The following is an 18634-nucleotide window of genomic DNA, read 5'->3' as shown; positions in this document are numbered from 1 at the left end:
GTGGCCATGGTTCATCAGTGCTGAAGTCTACTTACAACAAAATCCTAGCAAAGCTAATGAATAGGTTTCAGAAATACAGAGGTTCAGAAATACTTAGTGCGTGGTGTTACTGGAACACAGTTTTTCCAGCTCATTTATTCCTCTGTCCCATGGGAAGGAATAGCTAATATGAATTACTAAAGCAGGTGACAGAATTATTTTCTTGCTATATAATTGCAGAAGTAAATAAATGAGGTGGAAAAATATATCAGGCCTACTCTAGATAACTACAGAGTTTTCAAAAATATTTTTTACAGGGCCTTAAGGCTGTGTGTTTTTCTCCTTGTGCAGAGTGAATGCAGAAGAAGTGCTGTGGTTTGGATTTTTTGGTTTTTTGGTTTTTTTTTTGTGTATGCTTTTGGTACAATGTTTTTGCCATGATTGTGCTCATTCTTTTCAGTCTGCTCTTAAGTTTTCCCTTGTGTTCCTTCATGTCTGTGACCTCCGGATTCTGCAGGAAATGTGTTTACAGGAGAAATTTTTGTATCAGCATATTAGTTTTGTATCCTGTCTCATTGGTTTTGAACTCTTGTATCTTTGCTTGTGTCCACAGAAGCATCCTCTCATCAGAAGGTACTCTTCAGGGGTTTTTAAATAAGGAATCTTTAAAAATACTTGATGTAACAAGTAATAGTAAAGCTGTTCTTCATTTATTTATTTATTTATTTTTATTTTATTTATGTATTTTTAATAATTTCCTGTCTTAAATCACAACCTCACAACTTAAATCACAACTTAAATAAACTTTAATAAAGTAATTAGTGAGTTGGGGTGGGATTAGAACAGGGAATTTTGCAGTTTGATGAGAGCTTGTCTGCAATTACAGTCTTCAAGTTTATATTGACTTGCAGTTCATGGGTGAGAGAATGTGTGTCGCTAGTCTTTCTTTCACAAGAAAAGAAGTTAAAAGAGTTTCACAGATGTTCACTGTACTGAGAAGCTCACAGGTTTTTAGAAGTATATGTTTGCTGGGGGAAGGGGGCATGGCTGTACAAATGGGTTGCCAGGCAATTAATTCTTCCTACTTGGAACAGGAGACAATCCAGCTCTCATAAGCAGTGCAGTATTATTTGCAAAAGAAAACTAACAAATGCCATTTTTCCTTTTCTCTTCCTTCTTTCTTCTGTCTTCCCACCTCCCTTCTCCCTTCCTCTTGCTGTGCATTCCTGAGAAACTGCTCAGGATTGATATGATAGCAGAGCTGTCATTCTCTTTAACACAAAAAAAAGGAAAAAAAAGTCACTTTTATGCTAGGTATTTTAATAGAGTCCCATTAAGGATGTATTGCTGACTGAAATATTGGCATGAAGGGCTCTCACTGAGCAGAGCCCAGGAATTAAGAAGTCAGGAAATGGGCTGCTGCATTGCTAAAGAACCTTGTGTGACACAGTATCTCCTGATTGGGGGGATCATTACTGCTATTATGACTCGACTTGCGTAGGAATTTTAAATTTCATCTGAATGTCAGTAATAACCCTCTTAGCAAATTATCCTGAATAAAATCACGAAGGCATTTTATATAATAGGTGTTGAATTACTGGATAGATTTGCTAATTAAATACTCTTTGTTCTGCTGCAGTTGACATTACAGGGTAAGATCTTGAACAATTATTCTCAACAGCTGTACTTTGTTAAGGGAAAAATTAACTACAAAGTTTATTTTTTTTCTACACTTGAAATTGGCAGATTTTTGAAATGTGCTTGAAAAAATTCCATCATCCAATTGGTAATGAGAGGATAAATATGCAGGTGTTGCTGTGAAATCAGATAACTACTGACTGCCTTATTAATGAATTTAGCAATACTTTATAACCTCCTGTTTTGTAGCTGTTGGCACTTACAAATGATCTCCTGTCAGAATGGGTGGCACTAGCATATGCCAGTCACTTGATGAAGACAACTTGTCTGTGACCCTCTTGTTGTGATTACCTACACCCACTGCTGTCCTCAGGGACAATTGAGAAATGGTTGTTGCACAGCCAGACCATTTTTTAGTACGGGTATTCCCTTTTTTAAAAAAAAAAATAAGATATATTTTCATTATTTATAGAGTTATTTCAGAGAGTGAAGTAGAAAATGCCAGAGATTATCAAGGAAAATTGATAGGCCTTCCTTTCTTTTCAGTATAAACTCTTTATTTCAGTCTAATTTTTCAATTTTGTTTCAGGGACTCCTGTTTGCTTTTGGAGTACTAAGGGAGAGGTATAACCTTTCTGTGTAGGAGTTAGCTAATAAGTGAGAGGAAGGATTGTGAGGTGGTGAATATGTTGGAATTTTGACTACTTTATATGAAATTTGATATCACGTACCAGTGATATGTCTAGAATAATTTAAAAACTCCATAGAAAGGTGGTGGGGGTCAAATGGCTGAATCACTCACTGGGAGATGAATAGGAGTGGAATACCTTCTTTTTAAGCTTCCAATTAAAATGGAATTGTGTGTGTCTGATTCCAGTGACAGGTACAGCCTAGCAGGAATCTGCAGTTAAGGCTCACAGTTTTCCTCTTCTGTGAAGGAGACTGAGGACAGCTGAGCTTTCTGCAGTTTTGGACTTCAGCAGAGTTCAGGCATAACATTGTCTGACTGCCTAGTTTGCAGCACCAGTGGATGGTCTTTAAATCAACTGGATGTTTTGAACTTGACCCAGAAAGTGTAAATCCATAGATACCCATATGTGCTTGAGGAATAACCCTGATAAGGACATGCATTGGGAGTTCAGCTGTGTCAAAGTTACATCATAGTTTGGAACTGAACCTGTCTCTAAGTGCCTTGAGGGGAATACAGCTTTCAGTGCATAATTGCAGACAAAAAAGTCATACTTGCACTATGGTTGTGTAAAGGTTCTGAGCTACTAAAGAAACCTGCCACTAGTGTTAAAGAAATTGGAGTGTTGTCATCCTGTTTGTGTGCTGTTGTGTAGAGGTGGAGATTTCACCTTTTCCAGAATTCCTTGCTGGAATAGCATAGTCAGCATCACAACAGTCAAGACCCATGGCTTCATTATAGACTCCTCTGCCTTATAAAAGTAATGAGATTTTCCTGAATATGATCTTATTCCCACTGAGCACAGACAGCTCTTGCCTGTTTGTCCCTTCTCTTTCCTCATCCCTGCTGATTTCTACTGCTCAGCTCCCTGTCACTGGCTTCCTCACTACAAGTCTTAATTCTACGTTTTGGCAAATATGGCCAAGGAGTATTATAATTTAAGATGTGATAAATAGTAAAGGTGAGATTGGGTCACTAAATTTAATATAAGCTGTTTGATAGTGTGTTGCCCGACTATCTTTAGAATTCCAAATTGTTTGGGTTCACCTAACAGACTCTGATCTATCATTGCTGTAACATGTGGTTCAAATCAATCCTCAAGAAAATTTAAAGTATATATGACTAGCAGGATTAGCTGAAGGAAAATCTGAGGTTTGTGCTAAGTGGCAATGGAAAGGACTGAAACCAGGGAAGTGAAAACTGGAGCTGTGTGCCAGAGCACCAGGATGTTGATTAGAAAGAAATGGGGAGTATAGTGGAACTGTGGCCAGGTGGCTGAAGGAATGGACCAGATGTTGGTTCTCATGCAGCTGTGCAGAATTCACCAAGCTCTTCCTGCTGCTGCAACTACACATGTTTTTCATTAAGCTCATTTGATTGTCCCTTTTCTGTGCTACAGCTGTACCTGTGGCTCCAGACGATGTGCCCTCCAACACCCTCCACTGTGCTGAGCACTATGAGAGGTGGAAGCAGGAGCCTGCTCACATGAGGTCTCCTTAGCTATTTCTCAGGTTCAGAGAGATGCTATTCAGAGCGTTTGGGGAACTTGGGATGCATTCTTGGTTGAGTATCGAGCTTGGTTATACACAGTTTTGCCCATTGATTCAAGATCTGTATCCTGTCTTTATCTCAGCTCTTTGTCCCTGTTCTGGTTTCCATAATGAGTTTGCTTTTTGATGACCCATTTTGAGATCATTACAAGGGTAATCAACATTTTGACTAAATCTAGTTAAGTGAACACCATCCAGGCTGGACTGAATAAGACAGGATGTTTTTGGGAAAAAATTCAATGACATCAAGAGATAAGATGATGGATATGAAGGTGACAACTGACCTAAATTACTGAAAGAGACTTAATTCTGGCACTTGCTGATTAGGTTGTATTTGAGCCATTTGATTCAGTGTTCTTTTTTTCCTAAGGTAGAATGTGTGCATGCATATGCAATTTTGAGATTTGTTTTAATCTTGTTTTAGGGGAGTTAATAATAGCATTAATACAAGGTCAAACAAGAATTTACTCCTGTAATAGAAGTATTGAGGTGACTGTGTGTTGCCAGGAGAGAGGTGGTTTGCTTTGTTTTGAAAGGTGAGAGCATTTGGAGTTAGCAACCTAATGGGTATGTTTGCATGTGTTAGCCTGTAATTATATCATATGCTAATCTTTGATTATTTTTTTTATTTCAGATTTTGATGCATACCAAGGAGATGGTGCAGAAGGTAATGCTGAGCATTTTCATTAAACAACAACACTTAAAGAGCACACCTGGTGAAATTTTTTTATTCTAGGAGAACTGTAACCCAAACAGTCCTGAAATCACTTCTTAGGATGCCTGGTTTACAAATGTAATCCTTCCTGATGGATTATAGCTTTTTTCTTTTCCTAACACAGATATGATCTGGACCCTGCTTGAAGCCTATGTGGGACTGTTTCAAGCAAATTAGCAACAGTGCTAATTAGAGTTTAGTCATAGACCTGTTACACCATGTGTTCTAGTGGTTTATTATGGTTTATTTTTTGGCATCCTTTAAACTCTGTCATGGGGTGGTTTTTTGACTCTGTAGAGTTTAACATGGACATAGCCATGTTGTAGTTTTTACAGCTGCATTGATTTTCCACCACTGAAAATGTCAGGTTTTTGGGTTTTTTTCTTCAAATTGGTATTATGCAATTAGATGCATCTGCCAATTTTTTTTGTTGTTGTGACATTTACTGGTGCTGGTAATTTTTTTTCTGCCTTTTTTCTCGCTATGCCTTTCATATGCAGCTCAAGCTTTTTTATGTTCCTCAGTTTGTCTAGAATTTGCTCCATTATCCATAGTATCATGAACGTATGGCTAGTGTTTGAATACACTCTTCTCCAAACTGGGCATTTAAGTTGTTACAAGAATCAGAATCACAAGTGATGTGAGGGGCAGAGTGTCAGTCAAAGAGAAGGGGTTCAGTAAATGTTTGTGTTCATCCCTGGGTGTAATTGTTCTGTATTCAGCCTGGGAAGATAAAACTTGTGGGTCATAGTAGCTAGATCCTTATCCAAAAGGAGAATTCCCTAAATGAAAATGCCCAGGGAAGGACAAACACAGGTTTTCTGTTAACTTAGCAGAAGTTAAAAGATGGCAGAGGGAAGATGAAAATTTGAAGCTATCTGCATAGTCTGGACAGTGCTGTGGTATTCTCAGTTGCTGTCTTCCATTAGCAAATGCTTTCATAGATCTGTTTGAAATAGAGAATCTAAGTATTTTTTCTCTTTTTACCTCCAGTAGTATTGTGATGGCTGCAAATGGGATGGGATACCTGACTGTGGTATTACCTTTCAAACACTTTGGCTGACTGCCTTGTCATTGAATTTGTCCAGCAGTCTTGTGGAAGTGATCTTCTTGTGTCTTAGCAGTCCAAAGTTATTTCTGATCAGAGTTCGTTCTGTTTCTCAAGATCTGACTTGTTCACTGTGTTATTTTTCTATTATTCATTTAGTAAAATGTTACCTATTTCTATTGTGTACTGTCCTGGGGTGACTTTATGATACTGGTATCCCCAATCGTCTGGTTTATGTTATATATTAAGTTCTGCACCTTTAAGACTGGCTTTGAGAGCAAGAGAGGGAGAAGAAGAAGCGCGCAGTTTGTGTTAAGGAAAAACATCACTCCCCCACAAAAGTGCCCTAAACTAAGACAAATACATAACTGGACAGTGGTCTTTTTAACATATCAGTGACTGAAGTTTCTTTTTTTCTCTTTAAATTCAAATAGGTTTTAATGAAATGTACAGACGTATCAGTAAAAATTTATTTTAAGTTTTCTTGCTAGTATACTTCTTGGTGTTTAAGGGATAGTATATAGATAATAGTATTTTTGAGCCTTGAAAGTTTTGTGGGACTTGTAGAAGATGGAGTGGTTCTTTGTTTTTTTCAAAGCAATTTTTTTTGTTTAGATGAACCTTGAAGTGATTTATGGAGACACAGATTCCATTATGATAAACACTAACAGCACCAATTTGGATGAGGTCTTCAAGTTGGGGAATAAGGTAAGGAACTTTTTATTTTTGAAGATTTCATACATAGGTCTGTGTTGTTGCTCTAAGTGGAGCAGATGGTATTAAGAGAGGATTCTGTGGCACAGAATATGCAGAGAATATGCCATGAGAAAGAACTTCACAATGCATGGAACCTACGAAGTAATAAAATCTCAGTGCTCTTTTTTGGGTGTAGCTATTCTGTGCATTTTTAAAAGTGATCAAATGAAACATTTCATTGCATAACAAGCTTTTTTTACTAATCCTAACCAAGGTAGCAGGAGATTATCTCAATATTTGGTGAACCAAAATGTAAGATAAAATTTCTCCTCCATGTTAATTTCAGTTACAGCATGAACAGTTATGATTCTTTTTTTCCCACAAGGGATGTCCCTCATTTTAGTTTTGTTTAGTTATGTAATTTGTATGTTACTCATTATGTTACCAGATTTCTAGTGGTAAGTTCAAAAATTAATTTCTGTGGTATACCAGATACAGAAGAGATCTGATTGATTAGTAGCTGGTAATCGATCATGTGGAAATTTTGTGGTCTGAAATTTTTGTGAATTTTGCCTGAATTTTGATCTGAATTTTGTGAATCTGAAATTGTTGAAGAAAAGTGAGAAATGTTCCAGAACTTTCTAAAGAAAAGATGTAAGAGAAACTGTTATTGAAAGATGTAAGAAATTGTGATGAAAATGATAGCTATGGAAACTCTAAAGAAACTAAAGGAAGCATAGATGTATTCAGTATAGTATTAAATAAAAGTAATTTAATTTTTAGGCAGAGAGTTTTTTACAATGCTTCTACCTTCATGCTAGAGGGTATATTTAGAAGTAAATGCATTCAGGAGCAGAAAATGGGATAATATCTTGATGTCATAACTGAGTAGCAGGAGGGCTGCTGGCATAGTAGAAAGCAATCTTTCTTTTTTGTTTGCCACATATATGAAATTATATATAATCTTGTATGTGCAGTAGTGTATAAAAAAGTTTTTAATCTTACTCCAGTTGTGTGTATGTGGTTTCATTCTGATTTAATTTTTGTCCCTGTGCTCCCATTTGGTGGCTAAACATTACAGAGGATAGTTAAATAATAACTTTTATGAAATCTAACAGAATAAGCATAATAAGTTAAATACTTCTGAATTAGAGTCAGGTTTTCTGAGAGAATAGGTATGTGTTTGAACTTGTCAGCTGCTTAATGAGAGTAGAATGTTAAGCTATTTTTAATCCATTGCACTTCAGTATTATGTATCAGTTGAGGTTGTTTTTTTTAATAGAAAAAAGGACAGAAAAAAACGTTTTCATTAAAATTAAGTACAACATATAAAATCTGTAAAAGTGAATAAACTTATCTCTGTAAACCAGCACAATCAAACCTAGCATCGAAATTGCAGATGGTGTGGCTTTCAGTATTCTTTCTGTGGCAGAAAAAAGTGATTCATATCTGTCTCATTTCACATGTTTCTTGTTTGTTTGTTTATTCCTCAAGAAAGTGACAGTTTCTTTTTTTGTAAACACTTTGATCATTTATATTTTCCTTGTTTTGAGTAATTTCTGTTAAAAAAATCAGGATAAAGAATTGTCTGTTTTGATGAGGAACACTCTCAAGAAATGTGTCTGCTCCACTGCATAATAATTTCTTTCCCAAAGTTTTATGTTCAGAGGTGAGAAATATTTACATTGCTTTCACTATGCTGTTGCTTTAATGTAGACTGTATGGAAGGCAGATAGGTTTAATGCAAGCAATTAGAGTGAGAGCAGTTGGTTAGTGAGTGTACCCCTGTTCTGATGTGAAGTGTGAGTTTATGGGTTATCTTCTGCAATGAAACATTCTTCCAGGAGATTAATTTTTGTTTTTTTATTGGAGAAAATTCTCTCGCATGCTTTCTGAATTCCCCTATCTAATCTGTGTGTTCTCTCCCACCCTTAACCCTCCATTATTTATATCCATGCCCTTTTTAGTCACTGCTTAGCAGAAGTTTTTTCTCATTTTCTGTGCGTCCTCGTGAATCAGATTTGCCAGTACATTCAGTACTGAACTGTTGCTGGGTTTTGAGCACTTGGCTAGTATGCTATAAAAAGGAAAAATGGAAAATTAAAATTGCAGAAAAATGTTCATAGGAATTGTTTGTTTTAAGAAAGAAAATATGAACCTTGTAGCAAAATGGTTTTTGCCTCATGATGTCCTTCAAAACTTAGAAATGTACAGGGGATATCAAAGTAATTCCTGCAATAGGAAAAACAGAGATCCAAGTGAGAAAAACTAAGTACACACATAGAGGTATACATAAATAGAACGTTTGTAAGAAAAGTTTTGGTTAAAATGGTAATTTGAGTTCAAAGCTAAATAGGAAACCAGTGAGATGTTATGCTGAAGGTCCTGTTCTTGGTGAGGGTATCTGTTAGATGGCAAAAGAACTTGAATCCATATCAAACTTCATTGAGACATGAGAAAAGGGTAGTTCATAGCTGGTGGTAAGAGCGTAAATAAGAGTGATTATGTATAGTGAAAATCAACGGGGGAAGTAAATTGTAGAGGAAAGAAAGTAAGGAGTAGAGCATGAGGACAGAACAGGACACCTGGCATATGCAGATACTGTGTTGAAGAATGTAATGTAAAAACATATGAAGAAAGAAAAAAGCAAGTGTGAAACTGTTAGCCAAGCCAGTAGGTGGGTAAATGTGCTGGAAACAATGTTTGTTGTTGAAGCTTCATGCTGTTTGGAGCTGTTGCACTTCTGTCCCCTTAGAATAGAGGTAAGAGATGCTTGGTACTATATTAGGACAATGTATCAGTGCCATTTGACGCTTTTGTGTATGGATAAAATATAGCCTGTGTGTAGAAAAACAGCACCTTTTCCTCTGAAGGAAATCAAGCTGTAGAAAAGGTGGGTATATTGTGGGGAGGGGTAAAAGAAACTTGCCTGATTTTCCTGAACATGCACACACACAGCTCTGGTCTACAGTCACAGTTCTTCTCACCTCCCTGGTTTAGGGTGAGAGTGGGAAGAAAGAAAGGTGCCTTTGCAAGATAGCTTTTCTGTAAGGCTACTTGCATTTTCTGTCTAAGTGACCATCTCTTGTCTTTGCCTAGTAAGTAGGTCCCTGCTGTGAAATCCCTTGTTTGCTTCATTTATGTGAGAGGTTAGTTGGACTAGAACTAGTTGGTTTACTAGAACTAGCTGTTCTAAAATGAGCTGGAGTCAGTTATCTCCAAGGTCACTTCAATCCCATGTTTCTCTGCCTTGCTTAATTTTGTTAAGGAGTTAGATGTACCAAGCTGTAGATACTGAAAAAGTCAATGGGTGGACCTTAATTTCAGCAGTAGCTCATAGTTACTAGTGTGTAACTAATTAATGATATCTGACCAGTCTTTAAAATGTGTAATGCAAATACACAGCGTGTAACGTAACTTGTTTTAAAACTAAAGAACAATGCATTTAGATAGGGAATTTGAATTTGTCCATAGTTAAATTACTGCATTTGTTTTTATTGTTGGTGCATTTGCAGATCAAAAGTGAAGTGAACAAACTGTACAAATTGTTGGAAATTGATATTGATGGAATTTTTAAGTCCTTGCTGTTGTTAAAGAAGAAGAAATACGCTGCTCTGAGCGTGGAACCAACAGGAGATGGGAAATATGTAACTAAACAAGAACTAAAAGGGCTGGATATAGTCCGGAGAGACTGGTGTGATCTTGCTAAACAGACTGGAAAGTAAGTTTCTTTGTGGCATTGTCTTTTTTACTCTGTTTTAAACAGTACATAATTCATAAACAATTGATACTGTGTTTCTTGAAGATCACAGATTGGTAACTAACATCACTGTTAGGACTTTGCTGATTTTTGTAGGAGATGATAAGCGTTACCTTCTGGCATTGATAACAGGATACCTGTGCAAATCCTAATGTCTCTTGATTTCGTTTGCATCTGCTGTGAAGCTGTGCTTTTGATTTGTCACAGTGTTGTAAATGCCATTTAATAAACCAGACCTGAAATCTTGTGAAGATGGTAGATGCTGTCAGCATTTGGAGTTGTAGGTTCTAGGTCAGATGTTTTATTTTAGATGGGTAAAGAAGCTGGTGGTCAGCACTTTCAGCCCCTCAAAAAAAACTGGAAGTGCTCTGGGTGCAGCCTGAGGAGGTGATCCCTTTCCCCAAGACTGCTTCTCTTTCCTTTTGCCGTGAGACTCCTTTGATAGATGCTTCATTATGATAAATACTGGATTGACTATTAATTGTCATTGCACAGGGCATTTTAATGCTTTAATTCAGTAGAAGTAATACATTTAGCACCATAGAAAGAAAATTAGAGAGAGTGGAGAGGTGGTCATCTGGGTGCTGACTCATTGTATAATGCCTCTTGAAAACTTAAACAGCTCATGGTCCAAATGTATCCAAAAATGAATACTTTTCACATCTGTAAAAATACACCACACGCTTGCTTACTGTTCTTAAGACTTGCATTTTCTAAGAAAAGATGCATCATAATAGAAGCAAATTTTTCCAAGTTAGGAATGTATTAGTAATTAAAGCTATACAAATGTTGGAGAGTGTTCTTTAGTGACTAACTCTTCTGCAGCTGGCAGATCTTCCAACCACATTTTGCAGCAATAGGCAAGACTTTGCTTACTTGGTATGTTCTCCTCTACCCCATCTTAAGATACCTGCAATGGAATAATAAGTGGAAAAATGATATGGCAGCAGAAAATAGTTGCACTCAACCATTCCAAATCACTATTTAGCATTAGAACTATTTGCAATAATTTGCTTTTAGTAAAATAAGTAAATAAATAAAACACAACATAAAATATACTGGCAGATTTCTATAAATTTTTCATTAGACTTCATCCTCGGGCTCTTTAATGTCTAGAGAAGATCTGGGGGAAGAGAAGATTGTGTCTGTTGTAATGGTTTTGCATGTGCCAAGCTTTTCTTAATTTTTATATTGTTTTTGCAGCTACGTAATTGGCCAGATTCTTTCTGATCAGCCCCGAGACATAATTGTGGAAAATATTCAAAAGCGACTTATAGAAATTGGAGAAAATGTGGTCAGTGGTCAGATCCCAGCAAATCAGTTTGAAATAAACAAGGTGAGTGATCTTGCAGCTCTTTTCTGTCTCAGAAAAACTTTACTGTTGCTGACTATATTGACTGCTGACAAAAATACTTTTAATCCTTATGATGCTGTGAAATAACAGGAGTTTCATTAGGTACTGAATTGTTCAGGCCTTGCTGTGAAGATCCTATGGTATGAGGGAAAAAAAGCCCTACTGGAGCTCGAGACTCCAGAATAACAACTTAATGTCTTGTCCCATCCTGCTGTTTACCAGGCTCATTCTACACTTTGAGAACGACATGATGCTTTCAGGAGGAGTTTTCACCTAAGCTGTTACTTTATATTTCAGGCTTGAAATGTATAAACTGAAGAATGCAATGGAAAAGAATCAAATACTCTGTTTTCTAGAAAAGCCTCATAGCATTTCCCTAGAAATCTCCGTATAAAAAAGCCAATAGTCATTTTGAGACCTCATCCAAGACTTTCCTGCAACAAGAAGTAAAACACTCAGCTTTGTCTACAGCAGTTTTAGCAATAGCATTGTGGTTTTTGGGATTTTTTTGTGAATCCTCAATGATAAAACCTGTATTTTCAGCTTCAGAGACTCCCCTTTCCTGTTGGGGGAGTGTTTCACCAGTGAATTGGGTATTACATGCCCCTCTTAATGCTTCTAAAAGAAGACGTCTATCAGCTGTCCATCCAAAGTCTGTTTCTTTTGCCAGCTGGATATCTGTCTGCTCTGTAAGACTGTAACTGTGTTAATCAGTTAAGAAATGTGTTCAGGTTGTCATATGAGTGTAGAGAAATCACTGAATTTTATGGTTAACTTAAAAAAAGAATGTTCTGATGCAAATCTTCTAAGTGCACTTTGTCCCTGTAAGAGATATATATAGTAAAATGTTCACTTTCAATTCCTAAAGTTCCTCTGTTTTACTACTTCAGAAAAAAATGTATTTAACTATTAAGTCAAGTGTAGAGTTTTTTCTAAGAATTGGGGTGACAGTAAATATTTAAATGTACCATTTTATTTTATTTAAATGAAAAACTCATTGTGGAGCCTCAGTAATATGAGATGCACGGAAATATTTAAATTCAGTTGTATGCTCTTGCTACAGAGCTTGTTAGATACACTCAGCTACACAATATTCAGATTTACTGTATGACCGAAATGGAACAGGAGTAAGAGGGTAATATCTAGCTCTGTTTTTGTATTTAGTATAATATTGTCATCTTCAATTGAGTTTAATTTTAAAATTTAAAAGTTACATTATGACCATAATGCTAATGCATTTTTCAGATGGTAATTGTAAAAACATCCTTTTGTTCAATTAATAGTAACATTTATAAAATTTGAAGGACTGGTACCTAGGGCTTGACATATGGCAAATAGGTTTGTTACAGTTTTTTTATCTTTGTGTTTCAGATGCACTTGTGAATAGTAGAAGGGCGGCTATGTAATTTTGTATCTGAAAGTTCTGAGTTGCCCATCACTGAAGTAATAGATTTTTCTCATAGTTGTGTTTCTGTTTTACCCTTTGATATTTCAGGCATTGACAAAAGATCCCCAGGATTATCCTGACAAAAAAGCCTTGCCACATGTGCATGTTGCCATGTGGATAAATTCTCATGGAGGCCGAAAGGTGAAGGCAGGAGACACAGTGTCATATATCATTTGTCAGGTAAAAATGTCTTTCTTTATAGCTAAATACTAGGTATTGTTTTGAGATATGGCAAAGAAAACCAACTCAACTCCTGGGAAATAAGTTTTGACATTTCTTTTTGGTGAAGTAGTCATATTTTAAAATTGTCCATTTTCTGCACTAAATTTAGTTTTATAGAGCATTGTGATCAACTCAGCAACTATTTCCATATAGTGACTGGTAAAATCTACCTGAATTCATTCATGTTTGGAACTAGAACTTTAAAGAATATGCCTAGTCTTTGTTTTAAGCAGAAGAAAATTCTGGTGGTGAAGAACCTTTCATTTGTGGAAAGATAATTGTTGTTGGTTAAATAGTGTCATTGTTATTTCCAGTCTCACCCTGTCATCTCTTCAATTCATGGTCATTGGATCGGGCAGTACCTCTGATGTATAGATTGGGAAATTTGAGTCACTTTCTGGTTCAGGTGTTTATCCTATAAATGCATATCACTATTTCACAAATATATACTCCACGTTGGTTCTGTTAATTAAAAAAAAAGTGTAGGTTGAGTTAGATGGACCAAGGGATCTTTTAGGTCAAGCTGATGAACTTGGCAATGTGATTATTTCACCTCCTTCATTATTTTCAAACAGAAAGATACTGTATTTGACTTAATTGAGAGTTCTTAGCCTGGCATCCCAAAGCTGCCCAGACTTTTGAGAGCTGGGCAACGGGTGCGGCTGAGCAGTGGCACAATACAAGAGAAGAATATACTTGTTGAAAGAAAGGAGCTGAAGGAGTTGCATTGTAATTATTTTTGCAAAGCAGCTGGATGAGCTGAATAGTCCTAAATTAATTTTGTTCTGAATACTAAGTTGTCTGAAAGGAGTAGGAGGGACCAATGGCTTGTAGTGTGTCTTTATTAGTGATGGGTTTTCAGTCCATGGTTGCTGACCCTATTGAAACCAGTAGCTCGTCTTAAATGAAGAAATGAAGGTGTCATGTATTAATGTGTTAGTTTTATTTTGCTGTAAAAAAAAAATCAAAAAAGAGACTGTACTTAGCAAAAAAACCCCAAAACAGTTGTGGTACTTCTCCCCACCCTGCCCCAGTCCTATAAATGTTTATGTCTATTACAGAATCTTGCTAAAATACTGCTTTAAATTCTGTTCTAAGATTTTTGACACACATTAAAAATGAAATTTACTAGTCCAGTCGAGGACTGAGATTATGATTCTACAGACTTAAATGAGTTATATTTTCCAAAACTACTGTCATTTTATATCTGATTCTTAATTCCTCCATGTATATTGTTTTCAATTTAATATTGCCTTTCCAAATGAAATTATTTTCTCCTTATCTTCTTCTTTCAAGTTGGAGAAGAATGTAATGTATATTTTAACCTCTGAGTGGTGTTTCTCTCCTGGCTTGAGATGTCACCATACATTTCATTCAGTATTTTTGAATATTTTAGAATTTCCTCTTTGAAATCAACACTGTTGCCTCTGTTATTTATTCATATACCAATGAGTAGTATACGGTTATAAGGTTCGTATATATAAGGTTCATTCTCATTCATATATATAAGGTTCATTCTCCAACCATTGATTCTATTAGCTTCTTTATAGAATTAAAGAATATAAATTTCCTAGCAAAACAGATATAGTTTTGATATCCATGAACTTAGAATTTGCTTGTTGTGCAAAATGATAATGCTGGTTTAGTACAAAGTGAATCCAGAATGCATGCCCTCTGTGTATTTTTAACTGGGCTGATGGTTACAATGTGTTTTCATTGTGCATTTCAGAATTGACAGATGGGACTGTTTACTCTGTCTACTTGTACTGATTTGCACATGTAGGCTGCAATAATACAAGCTGGTTTTGCATTCTTGAACTTGCTAGTTGATGCCAGCATCAGCAATGCAGTTTTTTTACTACTGTTGGATGCATAATAAATCAACCAAAAGAGTATGTAACAATTTTGCATTAAAATAATGCGTAATATTTGAAGTATAATTCTTTGTGTAGATTTTTTTCACACTTTGTTTTGTATGTGTCTTCTTAGGATGGATCAGATCTCAGTGCCAGCCAGCGAGCATATGCTCCAGAACAGTTAAAAAAGCAAGAAAATCTTAAAATTGATACTCAGTACTACCTGTCACAGCAAATACATCCAGTAGTTGCTAGAATATGTGAGCCTATAGAGGGAATTGATTCTGTTCTTATTGCAACATGGTTAGGTAAGTATTCTAAATTCAGTTTATTTAAAGAATTGCAAGATCCAAAGTGAGAGATTTTAATGTATGTTTCTCAACAGAAATGATTCCCCCCATCAGTCTTTTTACATTGAACTTGTACTTGTGTTACAAAGCCTGTAGAAAGCAGTGTGGACTCTTAAGTGTATTTATCACTTCTGCAGAAAAGTGTTTTTTCAGAAAGTGATCACTGACATGAATTTAATCTTACAGTCTTTGTTCAGAGTTGCAAAAATCCGCTTTTCAGAAATGGCAGTATGGTTGCATGTCTTTGCGATTTTTCTTAGGTTACTGAAGGAGTTCTGGGGTGTGCATCTGAATTGTGTATCTGAACTAACATTTTTCCAGAGAGAAATGCTGGCATCTCTGGCATCTTCCCAGGGAAAAAAACCAGTCATAATTATAATGAAAGAATACAAATTTTTACTAGGATGTAAGTGAAGACTTGATTGCTAGAACTGACTTACTTGATAATAGAAACGTGTAATCTTTGTAACAGTTTTAACTGCTTCATATGAAGGAATTAAGTGGTCCCAAAACCAAGAAGTGCTGTCAAAAAATATAAGTAATGTTAGTGATCCATGAAATCAACAGTTTTAATTCAAATGAGCAACAGGGAATTGCTCTTGTTAGAGTTGTTTTTCCTTTTAAAAGGATGTCTAATAATTAGAATTAGAGACTTTTCTGCCCAACTGTGATTGCCTCTTTCTTCTCTATTCCCTAGACTTCTTACCTAGAAAAAACTGAAAGGTTGAAAATTTGTTAACAGTTCTATTGGGTCTCTCTTCTTGAAAATGCTATGCTCGGTGTGTGTATTCTTTTTAGTGTTGTTTCCTCTGCAGAAGTGGGGAGGAAACAAACTTGACTGATCTACTTTTCCAACAGACTTGACTCATCCACTTGATAAACAGAAATTTTGTGATTTTTATCCCACATGTAGTTCATTATTTTTAAAACTGTTGCTCAAGGACATGGAAAAGTTGTTAATTTTGCTGGCTATGAAATTCTTGACAAGACTACCTTTTCTTTAGGAGAACTTCTTAGAGAGTTGCATTGTGACCGTGTCAGTTTAACAATGTGTTTGTGCTATGCCTGTGTCTACAGGAGGTTCAGACCTGCAAAAATTACTTTGTTCAGAATATTGGAACACTCAAAGGATGAGTTAGTCATCAGCATTTGTGTTTAGGTAAAGGAGGCCAAGATCCAAGATTTGGCCAATTAAAAATCACTTGGTAGCAGGTTGCCTCAGGACCCTTCACCTGTGTAACTGCATCTCTTTAGCTCCCTTAGTAACTGAGTAGCTGATTAGCTTGGAGATTGTACTTAGAATATGTGCAAGAAAGGTCCTGCCTTGTTGTTTCTCAGGAAGGGGGATTATAGCCATGAAGGATCTTAATCTCCCAAACCAATCCTTGTAACATGCAGCTTTTTCCACCTCCATTTCTGAGTTGTTGAGAAGGGGTTGAAGACAGAAATTCTGCTTTTTCTTAGTCAGCAAAGGTGTTTCTTGGAGGCATTTGATGTTGTCATGTGTCCTCAACAGCTCTCATGCTTTGAGGAGGTGTCAGCCCTGCTCCACACATGCAGGCTGACCACACAAATCATCCTGTTTATTATGTGGCAAGACCTTGGTATCCAACTTTCCCTTGATGTCAGAGTCGACTGTGTGGTATGCCTGACTGAAAAGGTCAAGCACTCTTGGTTAGGTTGAAGGGGCTTAAAATAGGCAGCAAACTTGTACTTCATTTAGGTAAAAGACAGGAACGATTTCTGAAGCTAGTTTATTTTATTTGGCAAAGATTGTTAGTCTTGTAGAGTTACGGTAAAATTCAGAGCTCTTACTCACAACAGGTTAGATTTTCAGAAAAGACTGGCTCCCTTCAGACACCTAAGTTAACTACCCAGATCTTAAGAACTCTGTGCCACTTGATAGCACCTACTGTTTCAAAATGCCTGTGCTGTTTTTTGTGCTGTAGTACATTCCAGATGAAGATTTCTTTTTATGGTCTGTAATAGCATCATGCAGCTGAGAGTTTATTAATAGTCCACAATTGTCAGTCTGAAAACCTGAATGTATCTGTTACAGTCTCAGATCTGAAGTGTGTTCAGTGTGACCTTGCTGTACAGTCAAAATTGTATCACCTTCCCCAGCTTTGTTTTCTTGGGAAAGCTTAAATTGAGCTTGAGGGTAAGGTCAGGTCTTTTTCAAGACTTCTGATCTGCTTAGGTTTTCATATACAGCACTTGATCAGAACTGTACATAAGTCATTGCAAGCTGAAGTTATCTTACAGGGGTTTTTTAATGGTACTGGAGGCATAGTCAAGTGGTTTTCTTTCATAGAAATCAAAAATCCTTTGTAAGATTCAGAAGAGTACAAGATACTTGAGTCCAACTTGCTAAAACAAGAAAATATGGAAATTGCTTACTGATCTGTGATGCTAAGTTGGGCTTTTTTACTTAGTATTTTCATCATTATATACATCCAGATTCCCATTGTTTTCCCATCTTGTTGCAAAAAGGCACATTTTCCTGTTCTGAAGGATACATAAGCATCATATCTATGGGCCAAAACCCTGTTGCAGTCTCATTGTGTATGTCTTGCTCCACTGATCAGATTTACTGTGTTATGTAGAATGTGTGTCTGTATAGGGAGAGTGGTTGTAGAAAAAAATATCTTGGCTGCATGTTTAACAGAATCTACAATAATGCATGTTTGTAAGGTGAATGTTTCCTGTCGCCCTGCTTGTCTTGAGTAGATAAAATTGAACTCTGCTAGGGAAGCTTGGCTCACATCAAAGGGCTGAAAAGTTCTTTGTTCTGTCTGTGCTCAAAGCAAGTAATTTCAAGTTATTTTAGACACTGAAGAAGAGCAAATAATGCAACTTTAAAAAATGCAGAGAACCCTTTAAATATCATATTTATTCGCTATGGAATCAAGTTGAAAACTGCCTTGTTTTGGGGCGTCGTAGGAGGTCTGCCTAGCGTTTGAGAGATGTAAGTTCATTGTTCATAAAAACAAGAACCTCATGGGCATACTCCTGCATTTACTCTGTTTTGAAGTTTCTGAGGAAATGCAGTGACAAGATGAGGATTGTCTCAGTTTGTAAAACTAAATAAAGTGTGCAATCTAGCCAGTCATATAATTTAATAAATCTGATCTTTGTAAATCTTGGAGACCTTAATTCATCCTTAGGATATCTTGGTTTTAAACCAGAAGAACTGTATGGCACAGCAATTCTCTTACTGTATTTCAAATCAGTTTTTTTTGTTAATATTTAAGTACTGCTCCTTGTCTCAAAGAAAAGTTTTATCTTCTTTGTGTCCTGTCAGAAATAAGCAGACGTTATGGAAGCAGAG

The 18634-nt window shown here is 36.3% G+C and overlaps 1 protein-coding gene across 2 annotated transcripts in view; it reads left to right on the top strand.

The window, feature by feature from the left end:
• POLA1 (DNA polymerase alpha 1, catalytic subunit) overlaps positions 1-18634 on the top strand; it is a 185232-nt gene that overhangs the window by 60682 nt on the left and 105916 nt on the right. For both annotated transcript variants that reach the window (XM_088051878.1, XM_088051877.1), the window contains exons 27-32: positions 4490-4522; positions 6234-6326; positions 9830-10035; positions 11278-11410; positions 12924-13055; positions 15087-15261. In XM_088051878.1, coding sequence (XP_087908004.1) covers positions 4490-4522; positions 6234-6326; positions 9830-10035; positions 11278-11410; positions 12924-13055; positions 15087-15261 — 772 coding nt within the window. The remainder of the gene's footprint in view (positions 1-4489; positions 4523-6233; positions 6327-9829; positions 10036-11277; positions 11411-12923; positions 13056-15086; positions 15262-18634) is intronic.

Source organism: Pseudopodoces humilis, chromosome 2 (genome assembly GCF_049639895.1).
Source record: "Pseudopodoces humilis isolate 2021_Gansu_Grassland_sample_001 chromosome 2, ASM4963989v1, whole genome shotgun sequence".
Taxonomy (NCBI): Eukaryota; Metazoa; Chordata; class Aves; order Passeriformes; family Paridae; genus Pseudopodoces; species Pseudopodoces humilis.
This window is presented reverse-complemented; position numbering and strand designations above follow the sequence as displayed.